At 40.9% G+C, this 17,640-nt stretch overlaps 1 protein-coding gene across 25 annotated transcripts in view; it reads right to left on the bottom strand.

The window, feature by feature from the left end:
- Positions 1–17,640, bottom strand: part of RBFOX2 (RNA binding fox-1 homolog 2) — a gene marked incomplete at its 5' end in the record, with an annotated part of 173,195 nt that overhangs the window by 31,216 nt on the left and 124,339 nt on the right. For all 25 annotated transcript variants that reach the window (XR_014160931.1, XR_014160932.1, XR_014160933.1 and 22 more), the window contains one exon: positions 9,000–9,053. Coding sequence is in view for 21 of the 25 variants with exons in the window: in XM_081879507.1 (XP_081735633.1) it covers positions 9,000–9,053 (54 nt within the window). The remainder of the gene's footprint in view (positions 1–8,999; positions 9,054–17,640) is intronic.

Raw genomic sequence — 17,640 nt, forward strand, 5'->3', positions numbered from 1 at the left:
GTAAGTGATCCGGTTTGCGAACATTTTTCGGAAGTCAAACGTCCGACGTAGCTTCCAATTGAGTGCAGGAAGTTCCTGCAGCCAATTGGAAGCCGCGCTTTGGTTTTCGAACGGTTTTGGGACTCCCAAAACGGATTAAGTTCGACAACCAAGATACCACTGTATATGCTCCTATAATGGTAGAGCAACTGGACATGGCTACACAATTGATCTGTTTATCTTTGCAGTCCACGCTTTACATTTCCTTTTCCTGATGCAAAATCCTTACATTTAGTTGTAAAATGAACATTGTTTAAAGAAATGCCGCAGAATATGGATATATCATCATTAAGTGGGCAACTACTTAATCTGAGGGGAAAGAATCTATTACATGGGAAAGAGCACAGAAGCTTGGGACTGATCTGAAGAACTGGGTAGCCACCTAATTTAGCACAGGACAGCTTAACTTTCTTTCACCTAATCCACTTCTTTCCATGTTTCGGTCACAAAGCAGACCATTTTCTAAACTTGTGATACTCATTAATGGGGCTGAACAACACTTGCACAGGGACCAAGCTAGGAAGACTAAATTAATTAAATGAGAAGCTAGTAGAAAATGATAACATCTAAATAGTAGCTGAAATGATTTATTTATTTATAGCTTACTTTCCTTTAGAAAACTCAGAAGTAGATGAGGATCCCACTGGTCTCCTCTCCAGGAATTGTTCAAGTCTACTTCCATTTAGCTTCAGCAGTGTGGTCTGAGCATTAGTTGTTCCATTCACAAGAATGTAGACATTTGGCTTAGCCCATGGCTAGATAAAATATCATCGTGGAAGTTTTACAGCCACATTTCAAACACTGTAGTAGTTAATCTTTTCGAGTTCTTTCACCCCAGAAACAGGAAGGACAAAGTATATGTCAACTATAATGGAAACTGCTGATACTGAAACAGGAACCTAGGTAATGAAGGCTGCAATCCTGTACACACTTACCTGGAATTAAGTCCCACTTAATGCAACTAGATTTACTTCTGAGTAGACTTGCCCAAGACTGTTTAGGTGGAGTAGTACACTTACACATAGTTTGAGGGGGAAATCTACCTTGGCTTTACATGAAACATGAGATGCAGTGGCTAGAGAGCCATTTTAATTTTTCACTAAGTTAAAGTAGCAAGTGGGTCATCATTTTAAAGTGCTCTTGAAGATGCTATAATGAGAACCTGCTAGGGCTCAAGCCTTTCGCCATCCCTGCGGCAACTGTGTGAAGGATTTATTTCTCTATTTTTACTTCACAGCTGGGTTTCCTGCCCTGTATTTGTAGAGTTCAATGGGAAGCTTATTCATGGGAAGGAAGGGATAAATATTTTTTTAAAAAAATCAGTTGATAAATTAAACTGGGTCACTGGATTCTCCAGCAAAAATATTATTACTGGATATTTAAGCAAATTCTTCTCAAAAGGGCTTATCCGGACATGCAAACCCCAAACTTGCAATGTTTTGAAGGTGTTAGGGCTGAGGGTGCTGACAGCAGCTTCCCCCCATTCTCCTGCCCTCTCGGCCCCAGACAGACGTGTGGTCAATTCTGAAGCTGTTCTGTGGCTGGCAATTGCAACTCTACCTTCATGGGCGATTTCGTTCCCCAACCCCAAATGCAGCCCCTTGGAGGCTGCTCTCAGAAAGCCTACTTCTGCTCTAGTGTTTCCCCAGTCACATTCCATCCTACTAGGAAAACAGACTGATTTCCTTCATCACAAGAATTGCTGCTTGTTGGGGAACTTGCTTTTGCTAAGAAGATGAGAATATATTGGATATGCTAGCTGGGGGGAGGCAATCTAATCTCTGTGTTCCAGATAAGCTATCTGGCCAAACACACATACACCAGGAACTTAATGAATACAATTAGTTTAGTTCAGTTCAGTTCAGTTCAGTTCAGTTCAGTTCAGTTCAGCTCGGTTTGGTTTGGTTTGGTCTGGTTTGGTTAGTATGCCATCCTATACCCGAAGGTCTCAAGGTGGTTCACAACAGAACACTATTATCTACACAATGAGATAATCTTCTCCAATAGGATAGTCCAATGAATGGGTTCCTGAGTCCTTGGAGGAGGAGCAGGAATCACATATTATAAACAGATGTACATACTCATCTGTCACATTTATAAACTTTTTTCACTGCAATTGTTTTAATTTGTTATTAGTTTGTGCTTTAAACAAAACAAAACAACAACACCAAACAGCATAAAATATCTGTCCATAAGCATGAATAAGTTTCTTTAGAACTGATATTTTGTGATGTTTGAAGGACATCTCAATTAGTAAAATATATGCATTCCTTTATTGGGTGAAGATTGCCCATGTACATTACAGAAAATGTTAAGTTGAAGGAAGGCAGCAACTATGCATCCACAAAGCTATATAATATTACAAACTATTACTACAAACCTATTTTTGATTGGCTTTGCTACCAGATTTAAAGTTCAGTTGTCTGTGTGTGGGTTTTTTCCTGTTTTTTTACCAACACTTGCTTTTTACTTTTTATTATTACTGGCTGAAAATTATCCAACTAATGCAACTGTAGATTATTAAATGCTCATAAAGAAATCTCTCCTATAACCTGAAACCACCTGCAGCCCAGGGACACCCCATTTTCTTTAAGGAGCTGTTCAAGGACCCAAAAGACACCCAAGTAACCATCACCCTTTTAGTCTGGCCTCAGATTCTGCAATAAATAACAAGCAACAGGATGAGCAGTGTAAAAATAATAATTATACAGAGTTTTTAAAAATGTTTCCATCTCTGAAGAATGAGAAAGAAAATTTACCATGTAACCGTAAAGGGAGAAATCAAAAGCAGACGATTCTCCTGGGTGTGGCCAGAACACAGAAATTAAGAAAAAATAATAATAAAACCAAAAATAAACAAAAATAAACAAAAACCAAAGAAAACTAAACGGAGCCCCTTGAAACTCATGCATTGTTAACCCTTTTTTATTATGTTTAGAACATTCACCTCAGAAGCAGCATCTTTATCTTATGGTGTTGGGACGGATTTTCCATAATTTCATTTTTAAAATATATCTATATATACACAGACACACTTTAAAGACTCAGTCAACAGCCAGAAGCCTGGATAAATAGTCAAAAAGATTCCAGGCATTAGGGTTACTTGCTTCCAAAACTTATATGCATCTTTAGCCATCCTTGATAATCCATCTGAGATGAGTGATTGGCATGAAGTTCCAGGTGTCTGAGGGGAAGAAAAAGGAACCCTGCCGCCATTTAAAAGTAAGGATCCTACTTTCCAAGATCTGCAGTTTAAAGACTGGAACTCCCATCTAATACTGCATTGCACTGATTGAATTACGTGCTGCTGTAAAGCTATTTCATTAGAGTGGTCGAAATAATTCTGAAACACACTGGGTCTTGACAGAGTTGCTTCAGCTTAAAGCAAGACAACATGTGAATACCACAAAGTCAAAGAAAAGTGCTTCTGCTAATGCAGACCTAACATTAGCAGAATATAAAAACACAAATGAAATCTGCAAGTGAGGGAAGCAGAACTTCACCGTATTTATTTCCAAGGGCATAATCTGTTGCAGCAAAATCCATAGTTTCTTGTAGCACCGTAAAGACTAACACATTTTTAATGTTATAAGCCAGGAGTCACCAACCTTTTTGGAAGAGTGGGCACATTTTGAATTTGGGGAGTACTGAGCTCCCCAGTCAAAAAATGGCTGCCAAGGGGGCATGCCACAGCACAAAATAAGGAAAACTCCCCACCCCTGACAAAAGAAGTCAGCTATGCCCTGACTGTGGAGCTCACACACACTCACAAGGGTGTTGCTGTCTAATAACAACAGGGATCATTCCTTAGTACCAGGAAAATGTACAAGATGGCCACATCACGCACATTCTCTTCTCACAGAAATCGCTTAGGAGGTGCCTGCACATTTATTTATTTTTACTTCTTTAGAAACTTTATTTCTAGGAGGACTAGACACTTCTTTTTAAATACAAGTTCAGAGATTGGGTAACCTGCCCAAGGGCATCAATGAAAGCCCTCAAGGGCACCATGGTTGATGGAAGTTTCAATCTCTTTTTAATCCATTGTTATTTTAACTTTTTGAAAGTTTTAAACTATGGTTGTTCATTTTTCTTATTGATAATGCTATTGTTTTAGCTTTTCTTCTAAGCCGCTTTGAGTGTTTATTTTTAGAGTCAAGCAGTATATAAATTTTATGAAACAAGGGGAATAAATAAACCCCCGCTATAAGATTTCATGGACTACGGTCCATTTCATCAGATGCAAAAAGCTTTATCCTGATTTACAGGTAACACATACCAATTGTGGAAGGTGGAACTGTTAAACAGTGAGGTCGGGTGGAGATTAAGTGCAGAACAGTTCTGGCTGAGATGATTACGTTAACAACAGTAGTTCGTTCAAAGAAAGCAGTTGTTAACTTCACTGTTTACAATTTCACCACCGCTATTTCTGTGGGGGGGAGAGGGGGGGTCAGAGAGAGATTGTCATGGACTAGCTGGATGCAGAGGTGTGGTGGTGGTGGGAGGCACCAACTGGGGAACCCCAAATGGAAGAAGGTTCAGAACCAGGAGATTGGTGGTGGGACAACAATGACTGGTCAGAGGAAGAAGAGGTATGAAGAGGGTGGAGCAAAGTCAGACAAGGAGTCAGAGTCTCTGACTGCTTGGGAAGGACCCAGGGGAAAAGAAGACAGAGAGGTGTGGGAAGGTGGGGACCTTCAGTCCTTGCAACTGCCTCATTGGGGCAAGATCTATTGAGAAGGGTTACTGTACTCACTAGGCCTGAATTGTTTTGTTTCTTGGAATAAACAGTTAACTTCACTGGCACCTTGTGAGTTACTGCTGACCTGCTCTTGACTCCTGCCTTGACAGAGAGAAACACTTATGCCACAATAATTTTATAGCCTTTAAGGTGTTACAAGACTCTTTGTTTTTATTATCTCTATTTCAGGGGTAATATTGACTAAACTAGCATGCAGCTTAGATGTATGATGAGGGAAGATTATCACTGTTGCCTATTGAATTTGTCAGTCATTTTATCTTGCCTAGGGCAACCCAAAGTAATTTACAACGAAACAAGTTCTGTTATTGAGCCAACCCAATTAAAAACCCCTGAGCTGAACAGTGCAAGATCACTTGTTTCCCTGTACTAGATACTTTCCATAAGTAAAGAGACATACAACATATCTGTTGTATCTTTAATTTTTTTATAAAATGACTTGAGCGTAAGCATGCCTATGCCCCACATGCTATACTGCCTGATTACACCAAATTATCAGTAATTAAGGTAAACTGTTCTGTCATTTGATGCATGCAACAAGCTGCAGGAAGGCAACCATGTAATTCTCAGGCATAGTTAGAAACCAAATAACATGGAAACAGCAACCATGGCACAGCAGTTTTTATGAAGCCACAGCCTTTACTGAGCAAGGCTAAGCCATCGGCACATAATGCATCCCTACTAGTCATTCTCTGGTCATGAAATACACATGGACCAATCTGAATATTCAGAACAGTAATCTAGCAGGGCCATATATCTTGCACTTATATATTTTTGGTTTGGTCCAATATACATACCGTAGGGTTCTGTCATGTGTACAGATCCTAAACAAAGGTTGAACCTAGGATTCTCAAGCTACTATTTTAAGTAGTGCTAACAGTGTCTTGCCAGTCTCTCATGCACTTTTTGTACAACATGTAGCACTAGAAAGGATTCCCCAAAGACAAATAATTATTGTTCATTTATAATTACCAGGGGGAGATTCAATTACCTGACCCTGCCAACTTACATCTTCACTGGACCAGGGTACAGAATATCAACACACTTTTCCTTTCCAATTAAATATGGGGGGATGCTTTAATTGTTGTACTGACTTGAGTAGGTTCATTATCACAAAGTTTGAGTGTTCTAGATCTAAAGAAATTTGGATTTTTCAAAACCTAGAGTAAACTGGGGGAAATCAAACTTATTCTCATGGAAACCAAAATATTCATTTGGGAGGAGAAATTAAGTGTTTTCACTGGCAAACTGGAACAAACCAGCATTTAAGACACAATGGCTATGATTTCTGGTAGGCACATTACAGGGGGAGTGCAACAAGCGCAATGAAAATTACTAAAACTATGAGGCACATTTGGCTGAAAACAAAGGAAACTCTTATTTCAATTGTTCAAAAGGTTTCTTTCTTAGAGATCTTTCAATAATCTCCTCCTTAATTGTGCATATTGTATAATTCAAATGTTTGGTGCTCCTGTGAAGAATCAATGTTTATACAGTAAAAGTGTGCATAACTATAGGCTCTCTCCAGTGAGAGCCAGTTTTTAATAAGATTTAACACATGCATGAAACCTTCTCTTAGCATGTCAGCTTAACAAGAGAAAGAAAAGCTATCATCTCATCTCGGATGGACCAATGGGTAAGATGCATTTTTATTTTTTCAGAAACTTCCCAAAATTTCACAACACTGGAACAATTCTGGCAGAGGACCTTTGCCACAGTTATGAAGGGATAAAGATATGCTCAGCCCATAGAGGACCTTCCCAATTACTGGATGGGGGCACACCTAGGGCGATTTGGATTTTACATATTCACCTTTTTAACATTCATTTATCAAATACATATTCAAAAATATACCCTTTAGACACCCAGGGGAGGGAGGGATAATATTGAGAACACAGCACAATGCAGGCAGCAGGAGCATCTGCTTTCCGATTCCCAAGAGAGAGGAGGAGAGAGGTTCCATATCGTTAGGTTAGAACAGAAACCACAGGGTAGGAGAAAGGCATTCAAGTTTTGGCATACTTTTTGCAGAAGAAAGGGGAGTGACAAGTGAAAGGGCTCTAGAAATATTTGTGTTCCACCACTGGGGATTCTAAGCTACTGTTGTTTGTTTTTTAAAAAAGAAGGGCAAATCCCAGGCATCCCAATTCAATATTCCATGATATAACCAACAAACATTCTTTGAGAGCTTCCTGAGTCTCACTGAAGCTATTCACCATCTTTGAGAGAACAGGCCCCAGCTTGGACCCAACTGATAAAAGACTGTTGTGAATTCGACAGGCAGGTGTTAGAAACTCTAGCACCAAATATAGGAGAAATTAGTTGGGCTAAATATTGCCTGGATGAAAGAAAAAGGGGCAAATACCCAGAAGTTAATTCATAACTAACAGCTCTTGTTTTAACTGAAAACCAGAAGTCTTGGGCTTTCTTGGCTGCACTGTTAAATAGTCATAATTAGAATTCTGTGATTTATAGAAGATTCTGAACATAAGAACAGAGACTGTCATGTAAGTTTATATAAGATGAGTATGATTATCACATGTGTTTATAAAATTAAAGCATAGTGTCACATGAAGGCCTTGATAAGTGCATTGTTCTTTCTGACATGGTTGCCGCTTTTGCATCCTTTAGGCATTTTAAAGAGACTGTATATGGGAGTCAGTTTCCCCAAGGCTGACAATAATAACTAAAGCACCACTAATTCATAAACAATTTTGGCCTATGCTAACTTCAGAGAGGAGAGAAATATATTTAGAGATGCAACCACAGCAGATTGAACATTCTCTATTAAGAGTTGCAATGGGAAGGTGCTTATTTTGCAGGAGGCTGCATTACACAAATGAAATGCCTATGGTTCTCTTTGCAGCTTGTTAACTCTTCTCAATAGTCAAGTGGCCTATGGCTAATGAAGGGCAGTAGCCAAGCACTGCATCCCTTCCAGTTCTGAGATCAGGCAAACACGTGAAATAGGTAAAGGAATAAAGGGCTCTAGGCAGCCCACTATAGTTCTGCATCTCTCCACAAGTTCAACACATGTTGTGCTGCATTTATGTTATCCTAAACTTTCATAAACTGAGCTCAAAGATCATTTGCCATGAAGGGTTTAAATTCTGTTTACAGAATTTACCGAAGGTACGCAGAATATTATAGTGGTTAATATTTAAAAATAATCCCTTTTCTGGTTTTCAGATAACACATAGAAATGAATTTCAACATGCAAATTTGAACCCAAATATAAAAATCTAAGTGGGGCTCTACTATACTGGGCCATGTTTTTTTTTAATATAAAAAAATACTAGGCGGTACACCTTTGAACTGTCATGTGATGGGGTGGGGAGATGGGACAGATGTTCATTTTTAATTAAAAGTGGAAAACTTAGCATTGATTAAGTCAAGCAGAGTATAGACATGCACTGTGCAAGCTTCCCCCACAGAGCTCTGCCAATGCACCTTGCTCCTGACCTGCAACACTCCCTGCTATTCCAGTGCTGGACCTACTGGGCAGAGAGAGAATCACATCAATTCTTCAGTGAGGGGACAATGGTTTCATGACGAGAACCAGTTAGGACAAGTATCACTCAAAATTGCTGCACTTGTGACCATAATGTTTGCAATTTGTTCTCTAGATAGTTCAATTAGTAGTAAGCCTGAAAAACTATCATTCAGATGCATCTTGAATAGCTACGCAAGTAGCTGTTCCAGAAAATTAGAAGCTTATACAGATACCGTAATTTGCTAAAAGCCAACATTTTTTCAATGTTGAAGGGTCCATTATGCTAGCAGAGTGGGTGGAAATTTTTCTTTCACACAAGATAGCCTGTGAAAGCTCTTATCCCATATAATTTATTCATAGATTATTATTTTTAAATGGACAGAAGCCATCTGTCCCAAACACCAGGAACTTTGAGAAATCAAAGGAAAATCTGACTCTGATAGCTTTAGTAAACCCTTTATTGCTAGAAATTTTGGGTGCCTGATCTTTCTGAAGGAATATTTTGAAAGGATTTGGGAAGAAATATATTGGCTACACTCAAAATCTGCAATTATAAGGAATGGCAATTTTTAGGCGGTTACATGACGACCAGTTCCTGTTCTGCATTATTCTCTATGCAGGAAGCTGTCCTATCTTGTCAACTTCGGGCAGGGGCGGTAGGGGAGAGGGGAGAGAAAGAGAGAAACTGGGTATAGAAACAAAACTTACCTTGGAGCCACGTTCATTAAAGATTATCTCTACATCAAGGATTTTGCCAAATTGCTGTAAAGACAGAAGAGAAGATTTACCCCTTGTCAGCTACTGCATTTATCCTCCTTTCTAAGAAAATCTTCATTTCACTAGCAAACTTTCCTTTCATAATATGCAGTTAAGAATGCTCAGTTGTTGAATTTCTTCTGGTTGTCAGCTTTTATTTAAACCCTATTCAGGAACCACCCAGAAGCATGTTGGCAAGAAGGGGGGGGGGGGAGAGGACAGAGATACATGACCATACCATCCTAGGGTCTTTCGTGAGGAAGGGCAGACTATAAATTAATTGGATGGATGGATAAATGCTGTCTCCATCGCCAGCCAGATCGCCTTTCACTGTGAGGAAAAGCTTATAGGAGTTTCTAAGCACATTCAGCTAAATGCACATGATCAGTAACACTGCATTATCGGGGTTCCCAATCGAGAGGAGGATTCCAGGCTTATTCACTTGAACACACTAAGAATTAGATCTCTCCTTTCAACACAGGAAAGGTGTGAAGCAGGGCACAGGTGGGTAAGGTGTGGGTGGGGGCTGCTGGTTCACTCTGCCCCCTCCTCACTTTTAAGCCCACATACTTTGAGGCAAAAGCTTGAGTAGGACTTTAGCTGAAGCTGCTGACTACTTAATATGCCCTGAGTTAGTTGCAAGAGCAGAGATCTATAAAAGCAATCTCAATTCACATTCCAGGTTAAGATATTGCAGAGCCAGGTTCAGTTTGTCACTGCAAAACCAGCGAGTGTTCCGGTAAATTAAAGATGAATGGATTTATTGTGGCATAAGTTTTTGTGGACTAGAGTGCAACAGGCAACAAAGCACTGTGGTGTGGAGTGCTCTTATTCCAGTCACTCTAGCCCTCACCCTCCATGATACTCCATTGCATTCTGCCACCCACAGGTTTTCTGTTTTTCCGCCCCAGCAGTTAGTCAGCAAGCCAGGGTCACAGAGCATGCTCGGTCCTCATTATGCTGTTTTGGAATCTGCCCCCCCCCCCCAGCTTTATGGATATTTTACTCAGATATATATTTTTTGGCGGGGCGAGGCGGGAGGGGGGTACTCCTGCAAACCTTACAGTTCCCAGAGTCAACTGATACTGGCTTCTTCCACATGGGTGGTACTGCTTTAACATGCGCAGAGAACAAGTGGAGGCATGCAACACCACATGGGTGGGGATGTTTCGGAGCTTTTGCTTCTGGGGCAAGAGAGTGAAGGAACAGGTGGCTGCTGTTGGGTGGTGAGAGTGTGAGGGGACCTAGGTCTCTCTTCCTGCATCCTCCTTTTCCAGCTACTCCACTCCAGAAATTTTAGGCTGGCTCATCAGTTCTAGGAAAACTGGTGGAAAGCACTGTTAGAGACAGAACTACAATGCGTATAGAAGGACAAGTCTCCAGGGCTCTTCTCTGAAGGAGGCTTGGAGGATGATGTCAAGAAAGAGGGCCTTTTTAATTGTGGTTCTCTTTGTCTGTGGAATGCTCTCCTAATGAATTCTGATTGGCACCTTTGCTGATATCTTTGCAGTGATAGCTAAAAACTTACCTTTCCCCTCAGGCTTTCTGATAAACTAAGATGATGGTGGGTTTTTTGCTGTCAAAGCTTCCTGTGGCTATTACGGAGAATATTGTTTTGAATTTTTTTATGAATCGTGTGTGCGTTTTTTAAATGAATGTATTGATAGTATAAAGTAGTTATGTTTACATTAAGTATGTTGCAGCTTGCCTGGAGACCTTATGACAGGGTTCACCAAACTTTATGGACCAGGACACATTTTGGATTTTGAAAGAGCGCTGTGAGCATGTCACAAACTGGCTGCCACAGCAGGCATGACGTAACATAAAACTAGAGAGACAATCACCCTTGGCTTCCTTATGCTTACCATGGGAAGTCAGCTATGTCCTGCTAGTCTATCAACTCCCTTCCATCTAACACACTGACATGTAGCTCAGTGGCAGAACACCTACTTGGCAGGCTTTGGTTTAATCCCTGGCATCTCCATACAGGGCTGGGAATGTCTCTGGCCTGAAACCCTGAAATAGGCAGTGCGCATACCCAATGGCATGACTCCCTATAAGGCAGTTTCCTATGTGCCTATACCCTTAGGCTTTGTATGGGTTTTTCAGAGCCAACCCAATTCCATTAGCTTTATGTTTTCCTCAGGCTTCTCCCCCGTTCCTTTCCCTCAGTTTTTTCATTTCTGTTCTGTTCCATGCTTTGCACCATTTCTTCAGTCACCCTGCTCCTTTTTCCTCTTCCTTTTAGCTTCCCTACCTCATGGGACCTCTTTCCTGTGAGCTTTCCAGCCTCCTTATTTGCCTTTCTCTAGCTTAATTCTTTCTCTAGCTTTAATTCAACTTAAGTTGAATCCCACCACTAACAAGTTCCCTCAGCTGAAGGAGTGTTGATGAACTTTCTAATCATCACATTAAGCTGAACCAATGGAGGCCAGATGCTTCATTTGCCCTGTAGTAACCCACACAGTAATGCACTAAGAAACTCTCAGTGCATTACAGTATGGGTTACTACAGGGCAAATGAATGCTATGGTAGTAGCCCCCCTGGCATTCATAAGTTCTTGCACTACTTCCAGATGCTGGTGTGTCTCTGCCATTTTTAAATTGCTTCTCCATTAAACTCAACCCTATGTGCTATTTCTTGTACTCAAAGACGCCACACTTCCTATACTCCCCCTTAAACCCCCAACAGGCATTAAAAACAGGGTCGTCCTAATAAAAAATGCTTTCTTTAACATATGTAAGGACACTGCAGATATAGCTCCATCCTGACAGTGCAATTCTATAGATGTCTACTCAGAAGTAAATCCCACTGAGTAATTGTAGGCCTCGTTTCTTATCCAAAGGGGATATGAGCATATGGTGCTTCATTAAGCATAATGATTTCAGAACTGACTGACTCAAAATGTATGAGTCATAGCCACACACAAAAATTAAAATAAAAAGAGGTCACCGTTGCCTGTCTTATAAGCTTTATATCTCTCTCCACCCCCAAACTCCCTGTCCATCTGAATGTAACTATTACCGGCTTGTTGTCAACTCTTCTAAATTTTACAGTAAACAACATGACTTTCCCTAGAGGCATTGAACTAACTAGGCCAGCAGTATTCACTGTTTGGACAGTGCTGAATTAGACATTGAACTCATACAGTAAGAAAGTAGTAGCTAGATAGTTCAGTCCCCTGATCCCCCCATGGGGGGGGGTGTCCCTATGCCTTTAATACTATCTGGCAAGGGCTAGTTGCTGTCTTGCCAGCTTAAAGCAGGACCCCAACAGCCCCATAAAGTGGGTTTAATGTGTTGTCCTTAGAGCTGGGACCTATGTTTCGAAGGAGACCATTCAGCTGCAATTTGGCAACAACAAAAACAAAAGAAATTTACCCATTCATCACTTCAGCAATTCAATAATAATTACAATGGAGCAAATTTTGAATGCAACTATTTTCAGCTCCACATCTGAATCATTATAATCTTCAGATTAATAAGTGCACTCCTTAGATGGCCCTGGTGGTCCCTTCCAACTCGACAATTCTCTGATTCTCTCATTCATTTGAGGCAGAGTATACTGTTTCCTCTACAATAGACCAGTCCACACAGGAAGTTTTACAAATAACTGAGATGACACACAGCCTGTAAATACTGAAGTAGTCTCAAGTGTGTGAAAACAGCTTACAATTCTTGCTAGCTTCAAGTCAAATAAATGGTATATTTCCAAAGGTAAGGTAAGAAAGTCGTAGAAAGGATCCTAGCTTGTTTTATTAGACACTGGGTTGTATTTTCACACAGCTTTCTCAAAAACAAATCTTGTCTGTATATCTTGTCAACAAACATCATTAAGCCTTAGGGCTCTGAACACCTGAGACCAGAATTTTAAGTGCATGCTAGGGTGGATTACATTAAATCAGGGCAATTAAGTCAATGATTTAAATACATAAGAGTGCAGAAGTCAGATTTAAATGACTGAATTGAATCAATTTACCAATTTTTAAATTCATATATTTCTTGAACAAGCATATATACTAATTGGTTCATATATTGACTGAACGTATCAGCTTGCAAATAAATATAAATTTTACACTACCTAGGATAAGCATATTCCCAAACCTTTGGTCATGCAACCCACATTTTGTGCTACAGAATTTATAAATGCCAACAGACAGATGAATACAGTGGTACCTTGGGTTAAGTACTTACAGTGGTGCCTCGCAAGACGAAAATAATCCGTTCCGCGAGTCTCTTCGTCTAGCGGTTTTTTCGTCTTGCGAAGCATCCCTATTAGCGGCTTAGCGCTATTAGCGGCTATTAGCGGCTTAGTGGCTATTAGCGGCTTAGCGGCTATTAGAGGCTTAGAAAAAGGGGGGAAAGGGAAAAAAACTTGCAAGACTCGCAAGATGTTTTCGTCTTGCGAAGCAAGCCCATAGGGAAATTCGTCTTTCGAAGCGCCTCGAAAAACGGAAAACCCTTTCGTCTAGCGGGTTTTTTGTCTTGCGAGGCATTCGTCTTGCGGGGCACCACTGTAATTCGTTCCGGAGGTCTGTTCTTAACCTGAAACTGTTCTTAACCTGAAGCACCACTTTAGCTAATGGGGCCTCCTGCTGCTGCCGCGCTGCCAGAGCATGATTTCTGTTCTCATCCTGAAGCAAAGTTTTTAACCTGAGGTACTATTTCTGGGTTAGCGGAGTCTGTAACCTGAAGCATATGTAACCTGAAGCGTATGTAACCCGAGGTACCACTATACATGTGAAATCAAGTGTTTCTGTTTGACTCCGTGCATATGCAAAGATACTAAGCAACAGAACTTATCTGAAATAATACCCTAAATTTTCCAAAAACAAGGACTGATACTTAATGGGTAGAACAGTGTTGCTTCATGCAATGAATAATAAATTTGCAAGCAATTTGATCAAGAGTCTAAATAAAATAGTCATAGTTTGCATAATAATAATAATAATAAAAATAATAATATTTACTTTGCCTTTAAAAAAATCAAAACTCAGGTATTATTGCTCCCGGGTAATTGTTTTAAATAAAAAAGCAAGCATTAATGTGATGCTTGCATTTCTTTTCAGTAAGGCTTTCAACCTGAAGTTTTAGATATTGTGGCTGCCTTTAGTGAGTGGGATGTGTTAAGACGGCCTTTTTGTATGTGAATGTTTTTAGCTTTCATTTTGTTTTAGTTTTTTATTTGTTTTAATGTTTGTACTGTTGATTTGATTTACTTTTCATAAAAAGTGACTAATAAGTTCAATAAACAATGAAGTTGATGGTGATGATTACTTGTTTGACAGTTACCTCCTGCTCTTTCAAGAACAATTTGACTCTATCTAGAACAACAATTCCTGAACACAAGAACCACTCACCAACACTGCCTCCATCTTACAATGGTTTATTCTATTAGCCCTCATTGAACTCAATCCTGCCTCCAGGCTTTGATCCGGCATTTGATTCAAACAGTATGGAGCATACTGATGACACTGTGCTCCAAATCCTTAGATGGCCACTTTCAACAGCTTCATATACAGATGTTAACCTCAACGGGAGACAAGAGGGAACCCTGCAGGACCTCACAGCTCAAGAGCCAAAGACTGAGCAGAAGTCCCCTTATGCCATTCCCTTGTAGCATCCCTGCAGGTATGAGGGGAACCACTGTAACACTGTACCTCTGGCTCCCAAGCCACAAAGCAGCTCCTGGAAGATACCAACAATCAAGAGTACCAAATAGTCTGTACTGATGATGGTGAGAACTCCCTGCAAAGGTGAGGGCCCAGCTAGAATGGCTCCACAGTTATGGAATTAAGGGATTCTTAAATGCTCTAGGGGATTTTCCAGTCAACATGGCTGGTGCTCCCATCAAGGCCCTAGTTTCAGTATGCAATAGCAAGATAGAAAGGACCATATAATTCCTAGGTGTGCTTTTCAGCATTGTAGAGACTAACTGACCCCTTGCTTTTCTGAGGAGCTTTGCTCAATGAAACAAGCCCAATGATAACTAGAGTATAGGTAGTGTGCAAGTCCCATAGTCAATTCGACTGAACACAGGTGGGAGCACATAATTGTGGCTACTGTGTGCACACAGTGGCAAAGAAGTCCTCCTTTACCACAACTAATTGTGACTTCTGGCCTACAGTCAGGAACATCTGAGACTTTGGAAATCAGCTGTGGAAAATTTGCAGAGCACTTTGAGATCAGCCATCATTGTCAGTCCTGATGGTCTTTTTTACATTGCATGACAACGTAAGTTGATGCTTTATGCTCCAGGGCAAAGCTGACCTCCAGGCTGTTGCTGGATCCTTCAGGGACTTTTTCACTCCTCCCACGTAATAATATTCTCTCATGGCCCATTTTCCTGCTAACTACGCAGTTTCTCTCTGTTCATGTATTTTTGGAAAATTCACTTGAGGCAAAGGCCTTAAGTCTTTCATAGATGACATTGAAACAATCGAACCTGACACTGGGAAAGGCTGGGCGGCGGGATATTGCAGAAGCTGCAATCATAGGTCCCCTACAGGATAAAGGGCTCGTTTAATATGATTCACCCAAGGGAAAGCTCTCTTACTGCAGTAATAATAAGAACACCACAACTAGGGTTAATATTTCACTGTCCCATTTTATAGTTCCAGACTGATTTTATGTTGTTTGGAAATGCTGTACGAGCAGGAAATCAGAACTGAATTTCTGATTGCTTCCCTGCTCCAAGTGTAGAGCCTACCCCAAGCTTCAAAATGGCACATGCTCACGCATGTGTGCCTAAGAAGTAAAAAAAGCAGTTTTAACAGGCTCTATCCCTGTGGCTAAAGTCAGAGCCAGGAAAACCAAAGCTTCCAATTAAGTAAAAGGAAAGATGAAACCCACAGGCACCACAGTTCATGTGCACTTCCCCTTTTACTTTTATGCCACTGGAATAACCTTCCAGACAAAACATTTACCCTAAGTAGAATGACGGTAAATGGTAACCAGTAATTTGGTGGAGACGGGAATTGCAAAACATTTTTCTAGTCTAATGTAATCTGGAATTGCTCGGGAGTTGGTTTAGGACTTTCCTCCCACCTGTGAATGCTAAAGGTAATGTGCTACCTTAAGGCTCCATGAAACATGCACATATTTATCAGAAGAATTTCATGTGATGGCTAGGATAGACAGAGAATATTAAATTAATGAATTTCATTCCCTCTCTTTACCAATATACGATCACTGTTTTCAGCCTGAGAGGGAGTAAGGATGCACTGGGACTCATCCTTAAGCTACAACCGATAGGCACAAAGAAATCCCAGAGGTATCACTACTGCTTAAAAAAAAAAAAAAAAAAAAGCACGGTCTTGTCCTTGAGCCCTGACCAATTAGGTGAACAGGGAACTGGGAGGCAATTAAGACAAACTGTAAGGGTGCCACATACCCAATGTGATGGATGGGGGAATAAGTAACTTTGTCAGGCCAAGAGTGAAATGTCTCCCCAACATTACTGCATTAACCCCCCCCCAAACCTCAAACCTATGTCCCCTGGTATCAAAAATTTGGAAAACGTGGCAGATAATTTTTGCTTTCTGAATTCTGGGGAATTTAAAAGATTGTCTACATTGGACTTCCGGGTTAGCGACATTATTTCATGGCGGATTCCCTCCGAGCTCCGGAGGGAATCTGCTCCATAGGATCGGGTCTCGTCCGCGGCGGCGACGCGGGGACCCTCAAAAATCACAGGCGCGGATGCCTGTGAACCTGGTGACTCGGCGGGCACCATTTGTGCCCCCCCAAACCGTGAAGGAGCCTTTTTAAAGGCTTCGGAACAGGGACGGGGTGCGGCGCAGTGCTGTGAGTTCATTGCTCCTCCTGTGGAGTGAAGCCGCAAGCCATTGACGGAGAGCACTGACTTTTTCCTTGGAACAATTGGACTGTAAAGTTAAAACCCGTGAGTAATATGGAAGAGAGAGCCTGTTGATGAAGTGCTGAGGAGTTTGACAGCTGTCAAATCGGCTGTCAGAGGGAAAAAGAGAACTTTATTTCTATGGCTTCTGCTGGTTACCTTGGGTTACAAACGCTTAGGGTTACAAACACTTGGGGTGACAAACTCTGCTAACCCAGAAGTAATACCTCAGGTTGAGATCTTTGCCCCAGGATGAGAACTAAAATCGCATGGTGGCAGCGGGAGGCCCCATTAGCAAAAGAACGGTTTTGGGTTAAGAACGGACCTCCAGAACAAATTAAGTTTGTAACCCGAGGTACCACTGTACTGTACAGTGAGCACCATTCTTGTGTAGTGGTTAGTGGCAGACTAGGACTGGTAAACCCAGGTTCCAAGTTTGGCTAAGCTGTGAAGCTCAGTGGGTGACCCTGAGCTAATCGTTCTCTCTTATCTTACACTCTCAACCTTCAGTGAGCAACTTGATCTACTGTATTTTAGAAATTCAGTATTTTCCAACAGCATTTTAGAAATCCAAGTGTATGACATTCAAAGATTTGTTTTCCGCCCCACCCACCCCCTTTGACACGGCATGTATTTCCACATGTTTAGAAATTCAATTCTGAACAATATTTTATTCTTGCTTGCTAAAGACAAAAGCCATCAGGTTCAGGTTGGGAGTGTAAAACAGACATGCTAG

Source organism: Podarcis erhardii (genome assembly GCF_964252035.2).
Source record: "Podarcis erhardii genome assembly, chromosome: 10".
Lineage (NCBI taxonomy): Eukaryota > Metazoa > Chordata > Lepidosauria > Squamata > Lacertidae > Podarcis > Podarcis erhardii.